At 38.9% G+C, this 24401-nt stretch overlaps 1 protein-coding gene across 2 annotated transcripts in view; it reads left to right on the top strand.

Annotated features, from left to right (window-relative positions):
* Positions 1 to 13443, top strand: part of LOC132398914 (stathmin-3-like) — a 49328-nt gene extending 35885 nt beyond the window's left edge. The window contains exons 2-5 of one of the 2 annotated variants that reach the window (XM_059978747.1): positions 7622 to 7717; positions 10197 to 10366; positions 11449 to 11640; positions 13384 to 13443. In XM_059978747.1, coding sequence (XP_059834730.1) covers positions 7622 to 7717; positions 10197 to 10366; positions 11449 to 11640; positions 13384 to 13443 — 518 coding nt within the window. Of the gene's footprint in view, positions 1 to 221; positions 241 to 7621; positions 7718 to 10196; positions 10367 to 11448; positions 11641 to 13383 lie in introns of those variants that run through there. The other variant, XM_059978748.1, reaches the window with a different exon arrangement.
* Positions 13444 to 24401: the final 10958 nt, after the last annotated feature.

Here is a 24401-nt window from a genome sequence, read left to right as displayed (position 1 = left end):
AATACTCATTCAGTTCCTCTGTCATCTCCTTATCTTCTATTACAATTTCTCCAACATCATTTTCTATCTGCCCTATATCTACTCTCTCCTGTCTTTTACCCTTTATATACGTGAAAAAGCTTTTAGTGTCCTCTTTGATATTATTTGCTAGCTTCCTTTTATGTTAAGAGAGCTGACCTCAGACACTTGTGGATGGGGTGTCCCAATCCCTGAAGAGAAATATGAGCAGTGCCAGCAATGGTGTTCTTCCTTTCAGCATCTTAAATGTTTGAAAATTTCAAGAATCTACGCACTTCCACTATCTACAGTCAACAGAAGGAGGTCTGCATCTTCTGTGATGTGTCAACTAAAGCTTATTGCTGCTGTTGCATATCTGAAGATCACAAATGCTGCTGGATATAGTAAAGTTGGTAACATTCTAGGGAGGGCAAACCAGACCTCACCATATTAAGGCTTGAACACAGTGCTGCTGTTCTAGCAGTTGAGATGGCTAACACAGTAACTGAATAGCTGGACACAGAACTAGATGGTATCAAGTTCCTTACTGACAGGAAAGTCATGCTCGGTTATATATTTAATTAAACAAGGAGATTCTGTGTTTATGTACATAACGTTTCACTGATCAACTCAGAAGAGCCAATGGAACTATGTTCCTATTGATCTCAACTTCTCTGATCATGCCACAAGATGGCTCAGAGCCCAACACCTCCCCCCACCCCCCACCGCCCCCGGTGGTAACTGGCCCAGAAGCTCTTGCCAATCCCCAAAAGGAACATAGTCAGCAGAAAACTTCCAACTTGGCCAACCCAGAGACAGGTGTAAAATACGTCCTCAAGTGTTGACAAACACCACTCATTAATCACTGCTCTAACTTGGCAGTACACGTTTTCAGTGTTATTCAAGGAGGAAGTCTCTTACCAGAGCAATTGCCTGGCTGTCATATATTACTCTCTCCTTTACAGGAGTAGCTAAAGACAGCCTTTGCAATAGTTGGCACAACTGTCAGCAGTCTCTCAGCACAGAGCTACTGAATTGGGTAGAGGTTAGCATCCATTTTGTTGCTTTATGCAGAGGAAGTGCAGTGCATCACAAAGCAGGAATCTCTCTCAAAACAAGGTTCTCTTGGGAAAACCTGTTATCTTCTTGACTCTAAGGGCCTATTGTGAGTTGGAGGGTGGCACAAATCAATTCAGAGGTAATTTGTCCAGTCCCCATTCTTGGTAAGCACCATATCACCCACAGACATTACCATGAGCAAGTATATCATCAAAGCCAGTTTTTTTTTACAAGTGAGAATGGTTAAAGACTGTTGTAAGACTGCTTTCAAGATCAGTCTCTGACTATTCTTCTTTTTCCAAAGAAGAAGTGAAATGTTCATTAGAATTTTTAGTTTCAGTAATTAAGTTTGACATCCTGTGAATGCCAAATGGGGAGTGTTCTGGCCTCTAGAGGCCCAGTTCATTTTGTGTGAACATTACTTACTACAGTATATGTAAACAAGAGAAAACCTGCCGATGCTGGAGAGCAACAATGGTTCCTGGCCTGCTGAGTCCCTCCAGCATTTTGGAGTGTGTTACAGTATATGTAAGGTGAATTTTGTATCTTTTCCTATGTGTGTTAGTTTTGATTCAATTTGAAGAATTTGTTGGAAAGACATACATCTCCAGCCACTCTTTATTTGCCATTGAAACAATATCTTTTCCTAAGTAAGAGATTTCATTAAAAACCCTAAAGAAAACTTCTATCACAGGTGATTTTTGAGAAGTAGATTAACTCGCTGCATGGCTGTGTATGTATGCACTGTGAGGGCAGTAGACCTTCCTGCCTACATAGCCCTCTGTTGTTCTCTCATCCATGTTCCTATCTAGCAGTTTCTTAAATACCCCTATTGCATCTGCCTCTACCACCAATCCTGGCAGGGTGTTCCATGCACCCACCACTCTCTGTGTAAAAAAAAACAAAACTTACCTCTGAATTGCTCCCCAGACTCTTCTCCAATCACCTTAAAATGATGCCCTTTGGCAGTTTCTTCCACTTGATGTACCTGTCCTACTTTGAATGTACTATTGCTTTTCCCCTTAGATTTGAGCCCACTTTTTGCTCATCCCACCTTAGTAAAATTGACTTTTATTGCTGAGATCCTTAACTGATGTCCTTCCTATTGTCATTCCCTAAAATTAAGTTCTGAACTATCCTAATACATTGGATTTGCTATTTATCTACAATAGAAAATCCATTGATTATGTTAAGGATGTTATACCTTTTGCACTGGTTTTATTTGAAGTATTATGGTGTTTTGAACTCTTCTTTCAGACCTACTAAGAATTGTTGCTAAATATTTACTCTGCTGGATTTCTCCACCTCTCTGGGGATTAATATCACACTTCCTATTCTCCCATTTTGTTTTTGTTCTGCAGTTCAATACAAATGGTTTCGTAAGAGACCACACAAAACACAGGAAGAAATCATTGTGTCTAGCAAAATCTGTAAAGAAAAATGGATAGTGACATATCAGGCCTAGACCCTTTATAAGAACTAGAAATAAGGGAAATAGCCAGTGTAAAAAGGGGTGGGGTGGGGGGGGGGGGTTAGGGAAGGAAAGGGAACTGGCAAATGATAGATAGGTGTATCCAGGTGAAGGGTTGGGGTGAGCTGATAAGCAGGTGAGGGATGGAAGTGGAAATTATGTCTGAAGCTGGAAGGTGATTGGTGGAAGTGACAAAGGGCTGAGGAAAGTGATACACCTTCTAGATACAGTGGAGAAAGAACTAGAAATTATAAAGCAACGGTTTGATACTAACAAATTATCACTGAATCCAAGTAAAACTAGATTCTTAATATTTGAAAACCATGTACCAAACTTGTAAAGTAAACTTAGAATAAATGATGTTGAAATTGATAAGGTATCTGAAACAAAATTTTTAGGAGTAATAGAAAATAAATTAAGCTGGAAACCACATATAAATTATATCAAAGCAAAAATGTCAAAATCTATTGCAATACTGTACAAAGAGCAAGATTTCTTAAATCAGGAATCTTTGTATACATTATACTGTTCACTTGTAGTCCCATACATGATTTACTGTGTAGAGGTATTGGAAAATACATACAAAACAAATACAAACTCAATTTTTCTGCTCCAAAAGAAAGCCATATGAATTGTAAATAAGACAAGTTATCATGAGCCAACCAATCCACCATTTATTCAACTAAACACTTTAAAATTCAGAGATTTTGTAGATTTGAAAATAATACAAATTATGTATAAAGTAAAAAAATGGACAGTTACCACAAAGTATCCAAAGGTTGTTTAAAATGAAAGAAAGTCAACGTGATTTGAGAGAAACATGTATATTTCAAAAACAAAGGATAAGAACAAATGTAAAAAATCATTGTATTTCAGTCAGAGAGGTGAATCTATGGAACAGTTGTAGTGAGAATTTAAAAATATGCACCACACTTAACAAGTTTGAAAAATTATGTAAAAGTAATTTAATGAACAAATAAAAAATACATGATTTAAAATGAATGGGAGTAATGTAAATAAGTGATACGTGTTAAAAGATTATGAAATTTTTTATTTTGATGTGATGATTGATGCCAAATATGTTTTTGTATAAGTAAGAGGGGTAGGCATAATAAGCTGTAGCTTCAGCCTACACCCTTTCAGTCTGTTTTAAAGATTTTTATTATTTAATTTTGTCTTATGAAATCAATGTTATGAAATCATCATTGAAAATGATGCTTTTTGTTGCGTTTGTACTGACCGAAATAAAATTTCTTTCATTCATTCATTCAAACTGTTAGGACAGGATAATGTGTGATGGAATAAAGGGAATAAAGTGAGGAAGGGAACTAGAAGGAGGAATATGTGGGTGATGGACAGATGGAGAGAGTGGGGGGTTGAAAAGATCTGGGGTCATAGGGCATGTGGGATAAGTAAAAGAAAAAGAGGACAGGGTGTAGTTACTATATTTATATAAACTGATATTCATGTCATTAGGTCAGAGACTTCCAAGGTGGAGTATGAGGTGCTATTCCTCCGTCTGAGTCTAGCTTCAAACTAACAGTAGAGGGGGTTGTGGACCGACATGGCAGTATGTAAATAGGAGATGGAATTAAAATGGTTGGTAACCAGGAGATCCTAGCTCAGGGGTCAGCAACCTTTACCACTGAAAGAGCCACTTGGACCTGTTTCCCACAGAAAAGAAAACACTGGGAGCCGCAAAACCTGTTTGACATTTAAAATGAAATAACACTGCATACAACGTTTTGTTTTGCCTTTATGCTATGTATAAACAAACTATAATGTGTTGCATTTATGAAATTGATGAACTCCTGCAGAGAAAACGAAATTACATTTCTGCATGCAACAAAAACATTTTGAACTCCGAAAAAAAGACGTTGGGTTGAAGGTTACTTTTAAGTAAAATACTCAACGTCTATTTGAGTCCTTCTTGTATTTATGAAAAACGCCAAACTTAAATTTGCCACCAGCAGCAAACCTGAAAAATAAAAGGACTATTTCACTGAACAATGAAAACGTATGAATATACAAAATAATAGGCAATTAAAATATTTATCATACTTGTTCAGGTTGACTCACACCTGACAATGCAGTCGTATTCAGTAGGGATGGATCGATGCTTAGGGGAGTGACCGGGAAGGATAATGTGTTTTTTTCCTCTCTGAACTCAGAGAAGCGTTTCCCAAACGATGTTTGCATTGCGATGATTGCAGAATGTAAATACTCCGAATTTATCATGTCGTGACCTTGTTTGAACTCTCTCAAATTGGGGAAGTGAGACAATGTGCCTTTCTGTAAATCTCTGGCAAGCAACGTCAACTTGCGCTCGAATGCCAAAACATCCTCCAACATGTGCAGGGCTGTACGTCCTTTCCCCTGAAGAGCTGTGTTCAGCGTGTTCAGGTGCGCTGTCATGTCTACCATGAAGTGTAGCTTTTCCAGCCACTCTGGCTGTTCCAGCTCAGGAAAGGTGAGCCCTTTGCTGCCCAGGAAAGTTTTCACTTCTTCCAGACGCGCGACAAAGCATTTCAGCACCTCCCCTCTGGACAGCCAGCGATAAAAACACGTTGTAGCGGTTGCTACACGCAGTCAGTAAACTGCAGTCAAAGATAGCTTTATTCGAACTAAACAGCCTTGCTTTTAAGCCTCCCTCAACCCGCCCCCCATGGGCGCGGATGCTGCAAAAGACACGTACTCACAACCCCCCGTAGGCTATCTCCCTTAGCCTGAACGCTGGCTAATTGTGAGCCGGTTTGGATGTGTCAGGAAATGGGTCGCCACAACGTCTTATTTAGATTGTACAAGATCACCATAATCTTCAAATTTAGATTTACATTTCAAAAACTAACAAACTAACATAAAATACATTTTAATTAAATACTGACCATGTAGCGGTGTGCTACACGCAGCGCTAAAATTACGACACGGAGTCGGTAACTGCAGTCGAAGGAAAAAACTTTATTCGAAATCTTCAGCCTCACTTTTAAGCCTCCCTCAACCTGCCCCCCATGGCGCAGAGGCTCCAAAGCTCTGTGCTCGCAAACCCCCGTAGGCTATCTAATTGTGAGTCGGTTCGGATGTGCCAGGAAAAGGGTCGCCACAACCAATTATTTCCCAAAGCAACAGGGAGCCGCAGCACAAACGTAAAAGAGCCACATGTGGCTCCGGAGCCGCGGGTTGCCGACCCCCGTCCTAGCTGGTATGGCAGATGGAATGAAAGTGCTTGATGAAATGATCGCCCAGTCTTCGTTGATGTCACTGATATAGAGGAGGTCGTATCAAGAGCATCGGATACAATAAGTTACACCAATGGGTTCACATTGTGAAGAACTGCCTCACCTGGAAAGAATGTTTTGGATCCTGAACAGTAGTGAGGGTGGGGATGCAAATGGAACACTTAGCATAGTCGTAGAGGCAAATGCCTAGAGGGATGATTAGAGGGGAGTCACGGAGAGAGTGATCCTTGTGAAAAGCAGGGAGGAAAGAGGAAGAATGCCTAGTGGTGTGATTGCCCTGCAGATGCCAGAAGTTGTGGAGAAGTATATATTGGATATGTAGGTTTGTGGGTTGATAGGTGAGAACAAGGGGAAATCTATCCCTGTTAGTATCGTAAGAGATTCCTTTTTCTTCATCCTTTCTCCTCGCTGGATTTGTGTTTCATAACCAATTACAAAACACCACTTTTTATATAATCTTCCTCCACAGTTGTTATATTTCTGTCCATGCATGCTGTCGTCTTTTTGCAAACTATGAATCAGAAAATAGTTCTGCTTTCTCAGAAAGAGGAATGAGTGAATTATAAATGTTGATGCAATCCACACATAACTATGTTTTTTTTTCTTACAGACTGGTTGTATATTATTATCTGCTCAGTTTGCATACTGTTCATAGTCACTCTGTATTCAAATTTCAAAACTAAGTTATAGGATGATATTTTTAGAAGAATCATATCTGTTTTTGAACAGTTTTCCCCCATTGGGACATCCACTGGAGTAGCCATCGATAAAGCCAAAATCAATGTTGAGAACAACGTAGCTAACTTAATACTGTAAGTTAGAAGAATCATAATCAAACTGAGAGCTAGCCTGGTCAGAGGAAATGTTATGATTGATATTCATACTGCTCAGCGAAACAGAGGAAAGAAGACCAGTGGATAAAACACGGGGGCAGGTCAGCATAGAAAACAGGAAAATAGACCAGCATGGAAGACCAGTGCAGGACACAGATCAAGAAACACAAAACTAAGTTCTAGTGTGAAGGGCCAAGTTGTGAGGAAATATAGCTGCTACAAAAATTTCTTGTGCTCATTTCTTACAAGTCTTCCTTTACTTCTACTAATGTTTTGGCAAGACAGTGATGTAAATTGGCAAAACATTTACTGTTCACTTTCTTCAAGATTATAGTGGGAGCATTAGAATTGATTGTATTCATCCGATATCTCAAGACCACAACCATAATACAATATACTGTTCTACATTGGTTGTGAAAAGTATAGAAGCGATAAATCTAGAAAATGTCTTTGGATGAGTAGATAGTAAGACACAAATCCAAAAGAATAAAGTCAAAATTAGGACTAATACAAAAATAAAACCTTGTCAGGAAAGTGTAACCAAGGCAAAATAGCAGGAATCATTTAAGAACTAATTTCATTCACTAGTGAGAGAATATTGGAGTAATTCTGCACACATAAACAAAAAGAAGGTAAACTTCGATCAAGCTTTTACAGTCTTGAGATCATGGGTAAAAGTAGTTGGCTATTCTCTATTCTTCGTAATTTTGAGAAGTATCAATAAAGAAGAATGGGGATTAAAATGTATTACTTTCCATTTTTACTGCTTTCTGAGAGTCTTACCTCTGATAAATATTATATTTGTTTATTAAATTTTGATTAATTTGGTGAAACAGAAGGAATCTGGATTTCCTTGTTTCATGGGCAACTGAATGACGACCCAACATGTTTAATTATTTAAATTTAAGCAATTTTTTTATATAGATAGCCATTTATGTGAAACATCAAGAAAAAATATTTACAGAAGTCTTGTTGAAAAATTCATGTTCATGGAAGTAAAATTATTATGTTTTTATCTTCTAAAGCCTACAAGGAGAAAATGAAGGAGCTGTCAATGCTCTCCCTGATCTGCTCCTGCTTCTATACTCAACCACATCCCAATACAATCAACAAATTTGATGGTGAGTAATGGCATTAAGTAATTTCTTTGCTCTGGCCTATGTTTAGATTGTGTAGTTATAATGTAATTGTTCTAGTTACATGGTGTAAACATATCTATGTACTTTTTACTTTGAACTTTGAAGTGCAGGTAAAATCAAACAGTTTAACGTTTTGATTTTCTTTTTAATTATATTTTTGTAGTGATTAGTTCAAAAATAGGTTGATCAAGTGTAGTAGCTTATTGATGAACAATATACTGAATTGAAGGATTCATTGTTCCTGAAAATACATTCATAAAATTTCAGAAGCCTAGAGTCACCAATCGGTCACTGACTCCAGCATGTGGTCAGTAACCTCTCTTGAATCATGATCACAGAAGTCTTAAATCTTGTTTAAAGTCCAAGTGCACATAAAGCACTAAATTTTTATAACTAGTCTCGTATGGTCTAGTTTAATTTCAATATAATTAACCAAAACACCTGTGAATCAATGTGATGTACCTTCTGGTTCCAGTGCAATCAACTGCCTGTACTCTGAAAAGACTTTGCTTTCAAGAGAAAATGTCTCTTGGGAATCTCTCATCCATAGGACAGCTTACTCAGACTCCTGCATCTAAACCAACTAAATGTGAACAAACACAGACCACACTGAGTCAATCTGGGGACTCAGATCTAACTCAATTCTGTTCATAATCATGGATGTCACTAAACCTGACATTTTAGATGATAAATCTGAGATCCTGATGACTCTAAACATTAAAAAATGAATGGATGAGGCAAGATCTTACACAAAAAACAATTCTGCATTCTATTTGTATGTTTAAATGACTGCCGGGATTAAGATATTTGTGATTCTTATTTCCATTATTCAACAAAAAGAAATTGGTACTAAGTCTTTTTGGAGGACTGCCCACATGTTCGATGTAATTTCAGTGGAAGAGGTGTGTAAATACTAAATATTCTAACCAAATAACTTCCTCAAGTTTTGAGATTTCTTTTGCATGTTACTGCAGGTAAACAGAAGAAACCCACATGCAATATCATGGGTATTCATTAATGTCTACATATCAGAAAAAAATAATTAATATGCTAAATATGTAACCCAGATTACTGTCTGTGATAACAAAGGACAGAACACAAGCTTTAAAATTAATGGAGAAATAATTAATTCTGAAATATATATTATTTACTATTGTTTATAATAAGGTTTTATTTTATTTAGAGATACAACGTGGTAATAGGCCCCTCCGACCCAACAAGGAAACTGGAGCACCTGGAGAAAACTCACACAGACAAGGGAGAATGTACAAACTCCTTACAGATAGCAGCGGGAATTATTCAAAGGTTCAAAGTTTCAAAGGTTAATTTATTATCAAAGTATACAACTTGAAATTCTTCTTCTCCGGGTAGCCCATGAAAAACAAGAGAGGTACCGCGATCATCAACCACCCCCCTCCACACACACACAAAAAATGAACAAAAATGGAACAGGCCTATCGACCCCCAAATCCTCCTCCCCCACACAAAAACACAAACAAATTGGAGCAGGCCCATCAACCCGCAAATCCTCCTACCCCACACAAAATGGAACATCGACCCCCAAATCAACCCTACCTGCACAAAAACAAAAAAAAAGAAAGCGTGCGAAAAACACAGAATATAGGACTGGAAAAAAAAAGTCAAAGTCCACATACAAAACGCAGAAAACCTGGGCAACATTCACTGGGCCCAACAGCAGACCTTTCCCTCAATGTAGCAGACCCATCAAAAATAGAACTTATCCTCTGCATTTGCCTTGATACTTCAATCTTCCTCGTTGCTTTCATCGGTGAACAATGGAAGCTTTAACTGATGAAATGGAGTCAAATAATGGCATGCACCCTGTCCCTCAGCCTTCAGACATGCTGTCCCTGTCTCCCAGAATCCTCTTGGAGACTGCAGAGTGCTGAAACACCCAAATGACCTTCGAGCTTCCACATTCACCTCAGTGTTTCAGTCTCCCTCGTCACTTTAATCGGCAGAGTGGAGTCGAACAGTGCCTTGCACCCACCCTTGCAGCCCGTCCACCATGAGGTTCCCACATGCTGCCTCAGCCTCCGGAAATCCCCTCGGAGACTGCAGAACGCTAGAACACCCAAACAGCAAATCTCAGGCTCCAACCATTCCAGAATCACATCCAAGATGAAAAACAAACATAAAAGATGTAAAAGAAGTGAAATATATGATTTCATGATCTATCCAGGAGATGTCGATCAAAGGAGCGTTGTACGCTGGTGTCATCTTGACTGGATGTCATCCGCAAATTTGAACCCGGATTGCTGGTGCTGTAATGGTGTTATGCTAACTGCTATGCTGTGTATCCTCCCGTGGTGCCCCTAAAGCTTAAGCGATGGAATGGGAGAACTGAGTTTAGCTCTTATTTTAAGCTACAGTGTTATTTGGACCAGTAACAAAAATATGCCATTCATTGTATTGTTTTTTAATATTTTTTCTTCCTTAGATATGGAAGTGAAATCAATTAATAAGCGTGCCTCTGGACAGGCTTTTGAAGTTATTCTGAAACCACAATCCTCCGATCTGTCACCTGAGCAACCCATCACACCAAAGAAGAAGGACATCTCTTTGGAGAAACTGCAGAACCAGCTGGATGCTGCTGAGGATAGGAGAAAGGTTTGTGACGCGGACAGGTTTCATACCCATTTGATGAGTTAGATATTGTGTGGTGTAACAATGTCTAAGAAAAATGCTATCCTTAAACTACCCTACTTTCCCACACCATGTGAAGTTAAAAGTTGATCTTTCCATTTGTAGAAGTCAAAAAAACAACATACTATTGATGTTAGAATCCGAAACAACTGGGGAAAAAAGGGAAAATGCAGCAGGAGAGGCTGCAACTGAAGAGAGAGAAAATGAGTTTTTTTCAGGTTTATCAAAAGTCATTCACCTGAAATACAACACTAAATGTCCTCTTCTCAAATTATGTCTGAGCTGTTGTGCAAATGCCAGTCTATCGCAGGGTTAGCCCCTAGCATTTTGCCGGTACCCATTTTCGGCTGGGTGGACTGGAACAGTGTGTGGTTAAGTGCCTTGCTCAAGGATACAACACGCTGCCTCGGCTGGGGCTCGAAATCATGACCTTCAGGTTGCTAGTCCAACGCCTTAACCACTTGGCCAAGTGCCACATGACAAAAAAGAGATACTCTACAAAAGGAAATTATTTTGTTTGTTGTATAACCATATATAACAATCACAGCATGGAAACAGGCCATCTCGGCCCTCCTAGTCAGTGCCGAACTCTTAATCTCACCTAGTCCCACCTACCCGCACTCAGCCCATAACCCTCCACTCCTTTCCTGTCCATATACCTATCCAATTTTACCTTAAATGACACAACTGAACTGGCCTCTACTACTTCTACAGGAAGCTCATTCCACAATGACTTTTTGAAAAAAGCCAATCAAATAACCTAACTCCTTTCTTAATAAGTGTTAAAATTTTTCTCTTTAAGTATCTGTTTAATTCTCATTTGGAAGTTACTGTTGAGCCTGTTTGCTCGTTCTTATAAGGAATGATTCCAAGCCCTAGCAAATTGACGTGAGGAAAGGAAGGTTTTTTGGTTACCCACAGGCTCTTTTGCCATTGATTTTAAGCTCTTGTTCTCCAGTTATTGTTCTTTTTTTCAGTTTCCTTTGAACATTATGATGCTTTGTTGAAGTTCCTTTCATATCAGTGTAATTTCTGTGGATTTGCAGATCCAGGAGATGCAGCTCTTGCAGCAACTGGCAGAGAAGCAACAGCACAGGCGCATTGTGCTACATCGGGCAATCGTGGATAACTGTAACTTCATCTCAACCACTGAAAGGAAGTTAAATCAGAAAATGGAAGCTTGTAATGAAAATCGCAAAGCGCATATAGCTGCTCTCAAGGATCGCCTGCGTGAGAAGGTAAGTATTCCACTTCGTTTTTAAAATTTAATACATGTAAACCTGTTACTCCTAATTAATTATATTCTTCACTGTTATCCCTATTCATCTGGGAAAAGCTTTGTAGGGTGCTAAGCTGTCTGAGGGCCAGATTTTAGTTTGGACTGATCTTTCATGAAGATGTTCTATTTTTATAGATTTGGCAAAACAAAAAGCCAATTTTCACTCCTTTTTCATCATTGGTATCTGGAATGGTTTAGTTATAAGGTTATGGCAGCAGATACAATATAATTGCCACTTTTACTGATAAATCTAGCAATACATTTTCCAAATCTTTGTCCTTTTCATGCTTAGCTTACAACAGCTTCTGAAAAAAGGAATTGATAAAATAAATGACTAATTTTTTAGTTCTGCATAATGTCTTCCTGTTAATTAAATTTTGATTGCATGCAGTGATATAATATATTGAAATTGTTATTTATATTTTGAAACTTGATTAAGAAAGAAACATTGAATAGTGAGAACCTACAGATGGACTCCAAAAAAATGACAGAATGCTATTTTTAGTGAGGCTCCAGGCCTATGTTTCAGGCTTCAAAGTGTGATTGTCACAGATAATATATTATGCAGCTTGGGAATAACCCAAAATTGGCCTGGGCCCTCATTAATATTTTTGGGATAATTCCAAGGGTATTTCAGCTATCAAGAAAGAATATTAAAATATTTACCACACTAGACTGTTGGATAAAGCATAATCATATCAGGCACTATGTTTCTCATTGATTGGTGGAAGAACTTTGAGTGTTTCAGGAAACCACCAGGATAATGAAAATGATGAATCAGAATCAGGTTTATTATCACTGACACATGTGTGTTGTGAAATTTGTTGTTTTGCAGCAGCAGTACAATAAGAAATATATTTTTTAAAAGTGCAAAAGAGAGGAAAATAGTGAGGTAGTGTTTATGGGTTCATGGGCCGAGCAGAAATCTGAAGGCAAAGTATTCCTAAAATGTTAAGTGTGTGTCTTCTCCCTGATGGTAGCAATGAGAATATGGTATGTCCTGAATGGAGGGCGGGGGGAGTCCTTAATGTGGGATGCTGTTTTTTTGAACAATGAGGAGTGTTGTACCCATGAGAGAGCTGAGTCTACAACCCTCTGCAGCTTTTTCCAGTCCTGTGCAGTGGCATCTCGAGACCAGAAAGTGATGCAACCAGTTAGAAAGTTCTCTGCAGTACTTCCGTAGAAATTAGCTAGAACATTTGGTGACCTACTAAATCTCCTCAAACTCCTAATGAAGTATAGCTGTTGATGTGCCTTCTTTATGATCACATCAATATGCTGGGTCCTGGATAGCTCTTCAGAGATGTTGAAACTGTTCACCCTTTCCACTGCTGACCCCTTGATGAGGACTGGCAGCTGTTCTCCCAATTTCCTCTTCCTCAGGATCAGTTGCATTGCTTGAACATCAAAAGGCATTCTGGAGAATAACCTGCATTAATAAATTTGAAAGGCAGAATACTTAAGGGAAATTGGCTACCTAATCTCAGGAGGTTGGATAGAATGTATTTTATCTGTACCTACTTATGTTGGGGTTTTTTTGATATCTATTAAATAAAGTATTTGCCCACCTTAATTTTCAGTTTGACATATTCAAGTGTAATGTTGGAACTTGCCCAAACTGATGATAGGGAAATGATTATAGGTTTTAAGACTATTTTTTCAGTTATTTTACCTTCAATAATTTATGCATTTTGTATGACAGGAAAGGCATGCAGCTGAGGTCCGTAGAAACAAGCTGCTACGAGAGGAACTTTCTGGCTAAAAAAATGTTCCATTGCTTTATGAAGAACATCGTGGAATAAATCTAATAATAAAACCTTGTTATCATGATACAACTTATGTTTCTGAATTCAGTACTTCTATATAATAGATCATGCTTTTTTGCATTCAGAATATTGGTTCTTTTGTTATGTGCAATACTGACATTTGTAAGCAGGCAAAGATCAGCAGCACATCAGTAATCTAAAAATATTTAAAACATTCAATTGTTATTGACATCATAATCTGCCAATGTATTTTAACCTGTATATATAGATGCATTATATTAATTGACAGATTCAACCTACAATTTGAAAAATTTGCAAACAAGTTAATTAATTTTTATATATTTTCTGTATAATTGAACCATTTTGTTTTCCTGAAATTATTAGGTGCCCATAAGCATTAGAAACATTGGATAGATTTTACTATTCACATTGGAGCGTCCTTTTGGTCTTATACTTAAATATGGTAATATCTATCTACTAGCATAATGGAATTGTTGAAATCTATATCCATTTGAAGAATAATTGAGCATCTCTGAAATAATTTATTTGCACAAGTCATTATTTATAAGTCAGACCGAGCTCATCAAATAAAATAGATAAAACTGATGACTTATCAAACATACAGTACTTCTAAAAAAGTGTGCCTAAGATGTATTTTAAATATGTATTTTATTATTTAAATATTATTTTATTTAATAATGGCTTTATTTTTAAATTTCCAAAAAATGACAATAAGTTAACAAACACATGATTATAAATGAATGTCATTGAATTATTCAGTGGGAAAAGTCTCAGATCAGTATGACCTGTTACTTTCTGAAGGTCTATATGTCTTTACACACTGTGGAATGTTCAATCTTATCAAATGGCCATGTTACTCACTAGACCTTCAAAAGAACTATTTATTTGGCTCTTTATGTGGGTTGAACTTGTTCATAAACAGTGTAATTTCTTCTTTTAATAGAAAATGTTATTGGTAGCATTATATATTAATCTTTCTATATGTTACACTCTCTTAAGAGGGGGAAACTTCAATGTAAGCAATGTTTTTGTGAAATTAGTCTCTCTAAAAAAAATGGTATATGTGAGGAAAGTCTTAAATTATCCAGCTAATTTTTTTGTCTTATTACTGCTATAGCTGTGCTGAGTAGAAAATGGTTTGCCAAATATAAAGCTGTATAAGTTTCAGAGTGTTGTTTGTTGTGCAGTAACTAACTTTGAAAATTCTTTTGTAAATAGTTTTTATTTTTAAAAATTGTGATTGGCAGACTAGTGCATAATTCATAACACTGTATCATGCTAACACCTCACTTAAGTACGTATGTGCCATTTCACCTCTAGCTCTGACAGTTTGTGTATTTGCCTATCGGACTTGAAATTAGAGTCAGGGTAAGACAGTAAATGATGCTAGATTCTCTCATCCACTCACTGTAAATGAAGGTGGCATGTTTTAATCACTTGATTAGATCTTGCTCTTCTTGATGTGTTTGTATATGAATCCTTTGAACTTTTGGGAAGATGCTAACAAATCGCTCCCACTTTACACAATTAAAAGTGACTGGAAGTAGTCAATTTGAAGATACTTGCCCACTCATTTTAGATTCCATAATGTGCACTTAAATGTCAGTTTAAGATGGCTGTAATGTGCAAGATGTGATTACACAATAAAGTCCATGATATACAGTTACCTTTTCATGTATTGCATGTTTATTTGTTATGAATTTATGCTTACTCTCTGTATATAGTTTGAAAAAGAATTATTGGCAAAGATAAGGTCATAGTCAGGATTTTTAAATATGATGAAATAGAGTTATATTGGTGCAACTCTCTCACCATAGGCTCATAAAGAGTTAGCCATAACTGTGAATTCAACCTAACAGCAACATAACTCTACAATGCATGGGGAATGCCATTTTCAATAAATAACCATTTCTAGGGTAAATGTGATTTGGATAAACAAAACACATAAAAGTGTGAATGTTCCTCTAAGGGGGAAGTAGAATTGTTACTTGTATGAACACTGACACATACCCATGCATATTTACTGTTAACCAGGAAGCAATAATTTAACTCATCAGTATAAACTTAAATTGAAATTGTATTGACAGAGTATTTTAATCTATAACAAACAAAATACAAAAAAATGCCCATTGTGCATATACATTAGCCTAAAGTGTGCACATTATATTTGGAGCTCATTGTTGTCTATGTCAATCCGGGTTGTGTCACTTCATTTACTCACAGTACTGAAACAATTCTGCCTGAAAACACAGTCCAAGCAAAACATAAATAAATATCCACGTAACATCAAAGGACGAGGAGTCAAACTTTCTCCAAGGCTGTGAGATAACTAGCTGACTAAAAGTATCTGCACATTTTCTGTGAGACTGAAGTCTGCAGGAGGAGTTTTTCACATCAGTATCTGTCCTTCCAAATTGATTTCTGAGCATTTCCCCATACTCTTCATTCATGTTTGTCATCCATCTTCATTATTTTGTCCTTCTTCCTCCAAGACCCACTCCAGGAAATAGCTATCGCTGATCCCGCTATAATGTTCTGGGACATCTTATTGGCCAAAATGTTAATAAGACAAATCCTATTGGCTAATACAACAAGCCTAACTTATCCAACTAAATTATTATTTTAAATAACAAAACAAAATGAAATACCTGATTGATTATATAATGTAATTAAGGGAACACATTGCATCTTGAGAAAATCTGAGGGAAATAAAATAGCCAACAGTATAACTGTATTAATGGTCATAAACCAGGGTATTAGATTGGAATGTCTGCCTTTCTAAATCTAACCAGAATCTACTTTTTTCAAATTCTCTTGTTGCTTCTTTTGTTTGCTACATTCTGTTTTCAGATGATATTTCTTAGAGACATGCAACATAGAAACAGGCCTTGTGACCCATTGTACCTATGCTGACCACCTATACTAATTCCACTTGGTTCAGTTCTATACCCCTCAATGTCCTGTTTGTTCCATTATCTGTCAAGATGCCTCTTAAACGTGCTAATTGTTCACACTTCCTCTGGCAGGTCATTCCAGACCCAATTCTTTGTGTGAAAAATTTGCCCCATAGATCTCTACTAAATATTCTCTCTCTCTCTCTCTCCCCCCCCCCCTCTCTCTCTCTCTCTCTCTCTCTCTCTCTCCCCCCTCCCTCTCTCTCTCTCCCTCCCTCCCTCTCTCTCTCCTCTCTCTCTCTCTCTCTCTCTCTCTACTCTCTCTCTCTCTCTCTCTCTCTCTCTATCTCTATCTCTCTCTCTCTCTCCCCCCCTCTCTCTCCCTCTCTCTCCCCCCTCCCTCTATCTCTCTCTCTCTCTCTCTCTCTCTCTCCCCCCCTCTCTCCCTCTCTCTCTCCCCCCCCTCCTCTCTCTCTCTCTCTCTCTCTCTCTCTCTCTCTCTCTCTCTCCCTCTCTCTCTCTCTCTCTCTCTCTCTCTCTCCCCCCCCCCCCCACCAGCACTGTGCAATGCGCAGCAAAAGAAAGATGCTAATACTCCTAATACTCCAGGTTGCAATAATAATTGGGTTGTGGGATGCATTTTGTTCTAATCACCTACAAACTTTTCACCCCAGCAAAAGCTGAGTGTTCAACCCTTCACTTTTCCACTCTCTGTTTCCTATTATACCACCCATCAATCTTATTGATAACCCCTGCACTTGTTTTTTCTGAACAATTCTTTCAATGTTTATGCCTTTTCCTTTTATTTGCTTTACAGTCCATCGTCAAATTGCGAAACCAACATCCCTCTTCACCTTTTCTATTTTACCACCTAAGGTACCAATTATATTAATCAAATGTCTTCATCCACTAAAGTTCAGTGTTCCCCTTGCAACTTTCCTGTTAATTGGATATTTTGATATATAACCTAAAGAATTGATCAGCAAATAGGTAAATTGCCTTTTCATTAAGACGTGAGCATGAAGCAATATTTTATATTATAACCATTTAAGAGGCCAAAATTATTGTTTCAAAAAGATTTCTTAAACATTAAAGCACAGATTTGTGTCATTTAGAAAAGCTGGCATCTTCCCACACTATTTATCTCATGCTGTTAACATATCCTTCTATCTGTTTCTTCCTCCCATCTTCTCCAGATTGCTAGTAACATCTACTCTATTGGTCTCAAGAGCTCCATAAAATATAATTCTTCACCACATTCTGAGGAAGGAGCTCTCTCCTGGATTCCTTATTGGATTTCTTAATGACTCTCTTCTATCAATGTCTCTTTATTTTGCACTCCTTCTCCTTAGTATATGCTGATTTTATGCTGGGGCATTTAATACTTGGCACTTATTTGGCTATACTAAATGAGTTACTCAAGTATTTTTGTCACTTCATTGTAATAACATGGTTATTTAAAATGTACGCTTTGGCTGTTCCAAAGGCTGTTAATAAATAAAAAGTGACAAAGGTTCCTAAAGCAGATCAGAGTAGGATATATGTGAAGATAAAGTTAGATGCCTATGAAGGGTAATGATCAGGTGCAAGTTCTAACAATATATGAAGGCCTTTCAATATGTTTTATCATACTGCTTAGCCATGGCAAACTTTCTCAAAACTTTTCAATTTGTCGCTCATCATGCCGTCTCCCTTCTCTCAGTTCCTCTGTCTCCACCACATCTGCTCTCAGGATGAGGCTTTCTAATTCCTCAAAGAAAGGGGCTTTCCTTCCTCCTCCAGCAATGTTACCCTCACCCGCATCGCTTTCATTTCGCGCGTGTCTACCCTCACCCCAACCTTCCACTGCTGCACCAGGGTTGTCACCTACCCCCCCCCCCCATAGCCTCTGCGTTCAGTACATAATTCTCCATAACCCCTGCCATTTCCAAAGGGATCCCACCACCAAGCACATCTTTTCCTCCCCACCAATGCTTTTCATGGGGATCACTCCCTACATGACTTCCTTGTCCACTCGTCCCTTCCCACTGATCTCCATCCTAGAACTTAACCTTTGCAAGCGGAACAAGTGCCACACCTGCCCCTACACCACCTCCCTCACTTCCATTCAGGGCCCCAAACAGTCCTTCCAGGTGAGGCAACACCTCACCTGTGAATCTGTTGGAGTCATCTACTGTAACTGGTGCTCCTAGTGTTAGCCTCCTGTATATTGGAGAGATGCAATGTAGGTTCGGAGAACAATTCACTGAGCATCTACACTCTGTCCACTAGAAAAAGCAGGATCTCCCTGTAGCCACCCATTTCAATTCCACTTCCCATTCCCACTCTGACATGTCAGTCCATGGCCTCCCCTACTGCTGCAATGAGGCCACACTCAGGGTGGAGGAGCAATACCTTGTATTCTGTTTGGGTAGCCTCCAACCTGATGGCATGAACATCGATTTCTCAAACTTCTGGTAATTGTTTCCCCCACCCCCCCACCCCACTTCACCACTCCCCATTCCAGTTTCCCTTTCTCAACCTATTTCCTTACCTGTCTACTACCTCCCTTTGGTGCTCCTCCTCCTTCCCTTTATTCCATGGCCCTCTGTCCTCTCCTATCACATTCCCCCTTCTCCAGCCCTGCATCTCTTTCACCAGCTCTTTACTTTACCCCTCCCTGTCCTGGTTTCGCCTATCACCTTGTACTTCTTCCTCTCCTTCCCTCCGCCCCCTCCACCTCCGCTGTCTTACTTTGACCTCATCTTTTTTTTCCCCCCAGCTTTGATGAAGGGTCTCTGCCCGCAACGTCAACTGTTTATTCTTTACCAAAGATGCTGCCTGGCCTGCTGAGTTCCTGCAGCATTTTGTGTGTGTTGCTTTGGATTCCCAGCATCTGCAGATTTTCTTGTGTTTGTTGCTCATCGTGCACATCTATACTCTAGCAAGTGTCTAGCTGAAGCTATTAAGTGCATCTCAGAGATAGCACATTACTGAGTCAGAACGTTGTATATTAATTCTTATTTCAGAGAGAGTTCAACACAAAATCTAGCCTGATACTCCAGTGTGATAACAAGTGCTGCTTTAAAAGATATTCCATTTTTTGGATGAAAAGTTTAATTAAAGCTACATCTTCACTCCTAGGTAAATGTAAAATGCCACATGCACCTAGCCCAAGGGGGAACAGGGTAGTTCCCCTCCAGCACCTGTTTCCTGGCTACATTTTACCCCTCAACCAACATTATTAAAAACAAAATCATATTGTTGTTGAGAATCCTTACTAATACACTCTATTAGTGAGAGGACATTTTCACAATTCCTTACAATATAGAAAGAGGCCAATTTAGCCTATTGGATCTACTCCAGCTATCATGGCAAACGCATCAGTCTCATTTTCTCATTTATTTCCCTGGAACATATTCTCTCATTTGTGTTGATTCACAATCAGAATCAGGTCTACTACCACTGACATGTGTTATGAAATTTGTTTGTTTGTGGCAGCAGTACAGTGCAGTGCAAGACATAAAGTTACCTATAAATTAAAAAAACAGAAAAATAGCTCAAAAGATGAACAATGTGATAGAGTTCACGGGTTCATGGACCATTCAAAAATCTGATGGTGGAAGGGAAGATGTTGTTCCTAAAATGTTGAGAGTGGATTTTCAGGCTCCTGTATCTCCTCTCCAATTGTAGAAATGAGAAGAGGACGTGTTCCAAATGGTGAGGTACTTAATGATGAATGCCACCTCCTTGAGGAAACACTTCTTGGAGATGTCCTTGATAGCAGGGAGGGTGGGTTATGTCCATGATGGAGCTGGTTGAGTCCACAACCCACCGCACCTCTTTTGATCTGTGTACTGGAGGCTCCGGGTCAGGTATGATGCGACCAATGAAAATGATTTCCACTCACTGTACATCTGTAGAAATTTTCAAGACTCTTTGGTGACATTCCAAGTCTCCTGATGGCATGCCATCTTCAAGATGACATCAATGTGTTGGGTCCAAATTAGTTACTCCAATATGTTGAAATTAAACTTGTCCACTCTTTCCACCGCTGACCTTTCAATGAGGACTAGTGTGAGTTCTGCAGACTTCCCCTTCTTAATGTCTACAATCATTTCCTTGCTCTTGCTAATCTTGAGTGCAAGGTTGTTATTGCAACATCATTCAACCAAACAATCTATTTCACTCCTGTATATCTCCTTGTTGCCATTCAAGATTCTGAGAACGACAGTGGTGTCATTAGCAAATCTATTGATGTTGTTTAAGCTGTTATGAGTGTAGAGAGAATTGAACAATTGGCTGAGCACACATCCCTGAAGTGTGCCTGTATAGACTGTCAGCGAGAGGGTATTTTTATTGCCGATTTGCATTGACTGTGATCTTCAGATAAGTAAGTCAATGATTTAGTTGCAGAGGGAGCTACAGAGGTCCAGATTTTGAAACTTGTTTTGTTATTACTGAGAGGATGTTGGTGTTGAATACTGAACTGTAATGAATGAATAGCAGCTTGATGTATATTTTGCTGTTATTTAGGTATTCCAAAACAGAGTGAAAAGTGTGTATGATTGCAAACACTGTAGACCTGTTGAGGTGATGGGCGAATTGCCATGGTTCTAGATTCTGTCTCTTGGTAGAAGCTGATTTTGGCTATGACCAACCTCTCAAAGCACCTCATCACACCAGACAAAAATTGCTGGAGGAACTCAGCCTGTCAGGCAGCATCAATATAGGGAATCAACTGCCACCAAGACCCTTTATCAGAACAGGAAAGGAAGGGGAGGTGAAAAAGAAAAAGAAGGTGAGGTGAGTGGAAGGAGTACAAGCTCACAGGTCATAGGTGAGAATGGAGGTGAATGGGTAGGGGAGGAGAGAGAATGAAGAAAGAAGTTGGGAGGTGATAAGTAGAAATTATAAAGGGCTGAAGAAGAGGGAATCTGACAGGAGAGGATAATAGATCATGAGAGAAAGAGGAGGAGGGGCACCAGAGTAGGTGATGAGCAGGTGAGGAGATGAGAAGAGTGAGAGGGAATCCAGAATGGGGAATGGTTAAAAGTGAAGGAGGAGGGGGGACAAATTACTGAAAGTAAGAGAAATCAATGTTCATGCCATCAGGTTGGAGGCTACCCAGCCAGAACATGAAATGTCCCTCCAACCTGTGTGTAGCCTCGTTGTGGTAGTCAAATTCTCCACCCTTTCTTTCCAATCCTGATCAATGATCTCAGCTGAAAATGTTGTTTGCTTATTCCCCTCCACCGATATTGAGTTGCTGAGTTCCTTCAGCATCTTGTTTGTGTTCTCAAGAATTTCAGCAACTGCAGAATCTCTTACCTTCATTACATCAAATGTTAGTGCTACCAGGTGATAACCTACACAGCCTTCCTTGGGCCCTTTTGAAACAGGTGGGAACCTTTAATGGCAGCAAGGTTGAAAATGTCCTTGAAAACTCCAACCAGTTGGTTGCCACAGATTTTCAGTAACCTGCCAGGTGCAACATTGGGGCATGTTGTATTGTGAGGGTTTATCTTCTTCTGACATCGACCTCCGAGACAGAGATCACCAGGTTGCCAGATGCTGTGGGGATTCACACATGTGTAATGCTATTCTTTTCACATCATGCCTCAAACTCATTGATCTTATCAGGGAATGAGGCATCACTGCTGATTATGCTGGTAGATTTTGCCTTATAGGAAGCAATGGCACACAAAGTCTACCAGAGCTGTCATGAATATAACAGTCTCTAAGGTCACATGGAATTGCTTCCCAATTCTCCAACCCAGGCTACAAGGGGGTAATTTACAGCAGACAATTAACTCAACAACCAGTGTGTATTTGGGATATGAAAGGAATCCTCCACAGGCATAAGGAGAATCTGAAAACTCTACATAGACAGCACCAGAAGCCAGATTGAACTTGTAGATGTGAGATAGCTGCAACAGCGTCTCTGCTACCACTTCCATGTTGCCTGCAAACCATTTGGAATGTGCTGGTGCAACAAAAATTCCATTATTTTCAAAAGAGAAAATCTTGCATTAGAAACCTTTGAGCATTCTCATCACTTAAACAATTTAACATGTAATGCCTGACCCAGAACTCCTCAAAGGAACAGTAGAATAGAGAAGAATAGTAGAGCTGATTAGGTTATTTAGATCTGACTCTGTATTTATGAGACATTGTAATTGTTTGGTCAGCTAAGGGTGCAAGATATACCAGCCATTTGATTTGAATTTCATCCATGTTACCTACATTAGAAGTCTGAAAGAAACATATTCCAAATCAGGCTAGCTCCAAAGGCAATAGTTCTTTATACAAACATTTGTTGATTATTCTGATTTTTCTCCAATAATAAATATTTTGTATTTAGGATTAGGGTTTGAAGTTATGTAATCAGAAATTTTCTATTTATAAAAGGCAAAGCTTTGCTTTGCCGCATAGGCAGCTGTGTGAATCATTTCACGATCTGTTAAAGTGAGACGATGAAGCAGTCATTCTGTATGGCATTGTTATCTCATGCTACACAGGATAATTATCACCTGCAATTATTTCAGTAAAAGGCTCCTTGAGATCTTAGGAAAAGAGACAACCCAGATCTTGCTATGGCAACAGTCACCCTAGAGAATATCAAAGTGGGCATGAGCATAAAAAGCAGAAAATGGTAGGAGTTGAAAAGATTATCTATAGTTTCTGTGGGGCAAATTAAGTCAATAGTTTATTCAACTTTTCATGTCCAGTGATGTATTCAAATATTGGAAGGACTATATTGGATGGACTATGGAAATAGCTTCACAAAGCACTCTTTGGCTTGTTGCAGGTAGAAGACCAAAGTCATGTAAACTATCAGTTCAACAATGTTACCTGCTCATTTTCAAGATTTCAACATGCAATCAGCATTGTTTATTGGCTTCTGAAAAACAAACTCTAGGAGTCACTTACACTAACTTATGCTAGAAGACAAACATTAATTCTAACCTTCATCTCTTGGAGATGTATTTTCCGATAAATCTCCAGGAGGCCATTCTGATCAGAAGGGCATTGAATAATGCTAATGAGACAGAAAGAGCTTCATAGTTTCCTAACGCTATTGTGAATGGCACATTGGAGGAGGAGAGACATATAAAAACAGAAAATTCTGAAATAGCCTGTGAGTCAAGCAGTGTCTAAGTTAACAAATTTCACAACATATGCTGGTAATAATAAACCTGACACTGATATAAATAGAGAAAGACAAAGTTCATGCTTTTATTAGCATAAGGTATATTTAGAAATTAAATATGGTTTCAGTTGTAGAGAAGGGTGAGGAATAGGTATTGGTAGCAGAGAGAGCAAATGGAATGTGTGTGCTGGGGTGGGTCCAGAGGGATTGATTGACATAAGTTAAAGTGTCACCTTTGTGGCCTCCTGTATATTGGTGAGGTCTGACGTAGATTGAGAGTTTGCTTACCCGAACACCTATGCTCCTTCCTCCAGAAAAAGCAGGATCTCCCAGTGGCCACACATTTCAATTCTACTTCCCATTCCCATTCCGACATGTCAGTCCATGGCCTCCTCTACTGCCGTGATGAGTCCACACTCAGGTTGGAGGAGCAACACTTTATATTCTGTCTGGGCAGCCTCCAACCTGATGACATCAACAACAATTATAATATGCAAATAAAACACATAGTTGGATTATCCAGGAATTCCCTGTTTTTCCATCTGGAATTCGGATTACTTACTGGAGGCGGTGTTGATTACTGGTCCATCAGCACTTTGTTTGCTTGTGCACCAGTTGAACCGGTCTCTTCCCACAAAGCCCCAATTCTGCAAACTAATCATGAGCCAGAATATTTTGCTGTACCAGGACTGTTGAATGGCTGGTAATCTGTACCTGCATAAGATCCCATGAAGGATTGAGTTTTCTGGCCCAGGCCTGCAATTGGGAAAAGTTACAGAATGAAGGCCTTAAAGCTCCGTTCTTCTTTCTGGACAAGTGATCCAAACAGTTCCCCTCCACCACCACTCTCCTCTGTCTGGCAGAACTAGTCCTTACCCACAATATCGATCCCCAACTCTTCCAGTGC

The sequence above is a fragment of the Hypanus sabinus genome, chromosome 9 (assembly GCF_030144855.1).
Source record: "Hypanus sabinus isolate sHypSab1 chromosome 9, sHypSab1.hap1, whole genome shotgun sequence".
NCBI lineage: Eukaryota > Metazoa > Chordata > Chondrichthyes > Myliobatiformes > Dasyatidae > Hypanus > Hypanus sabinus.
Note: the sequence above shows the minus strand (reverse complement) of the source record. Positions and strands in the feature narration are given on the sequence as shown.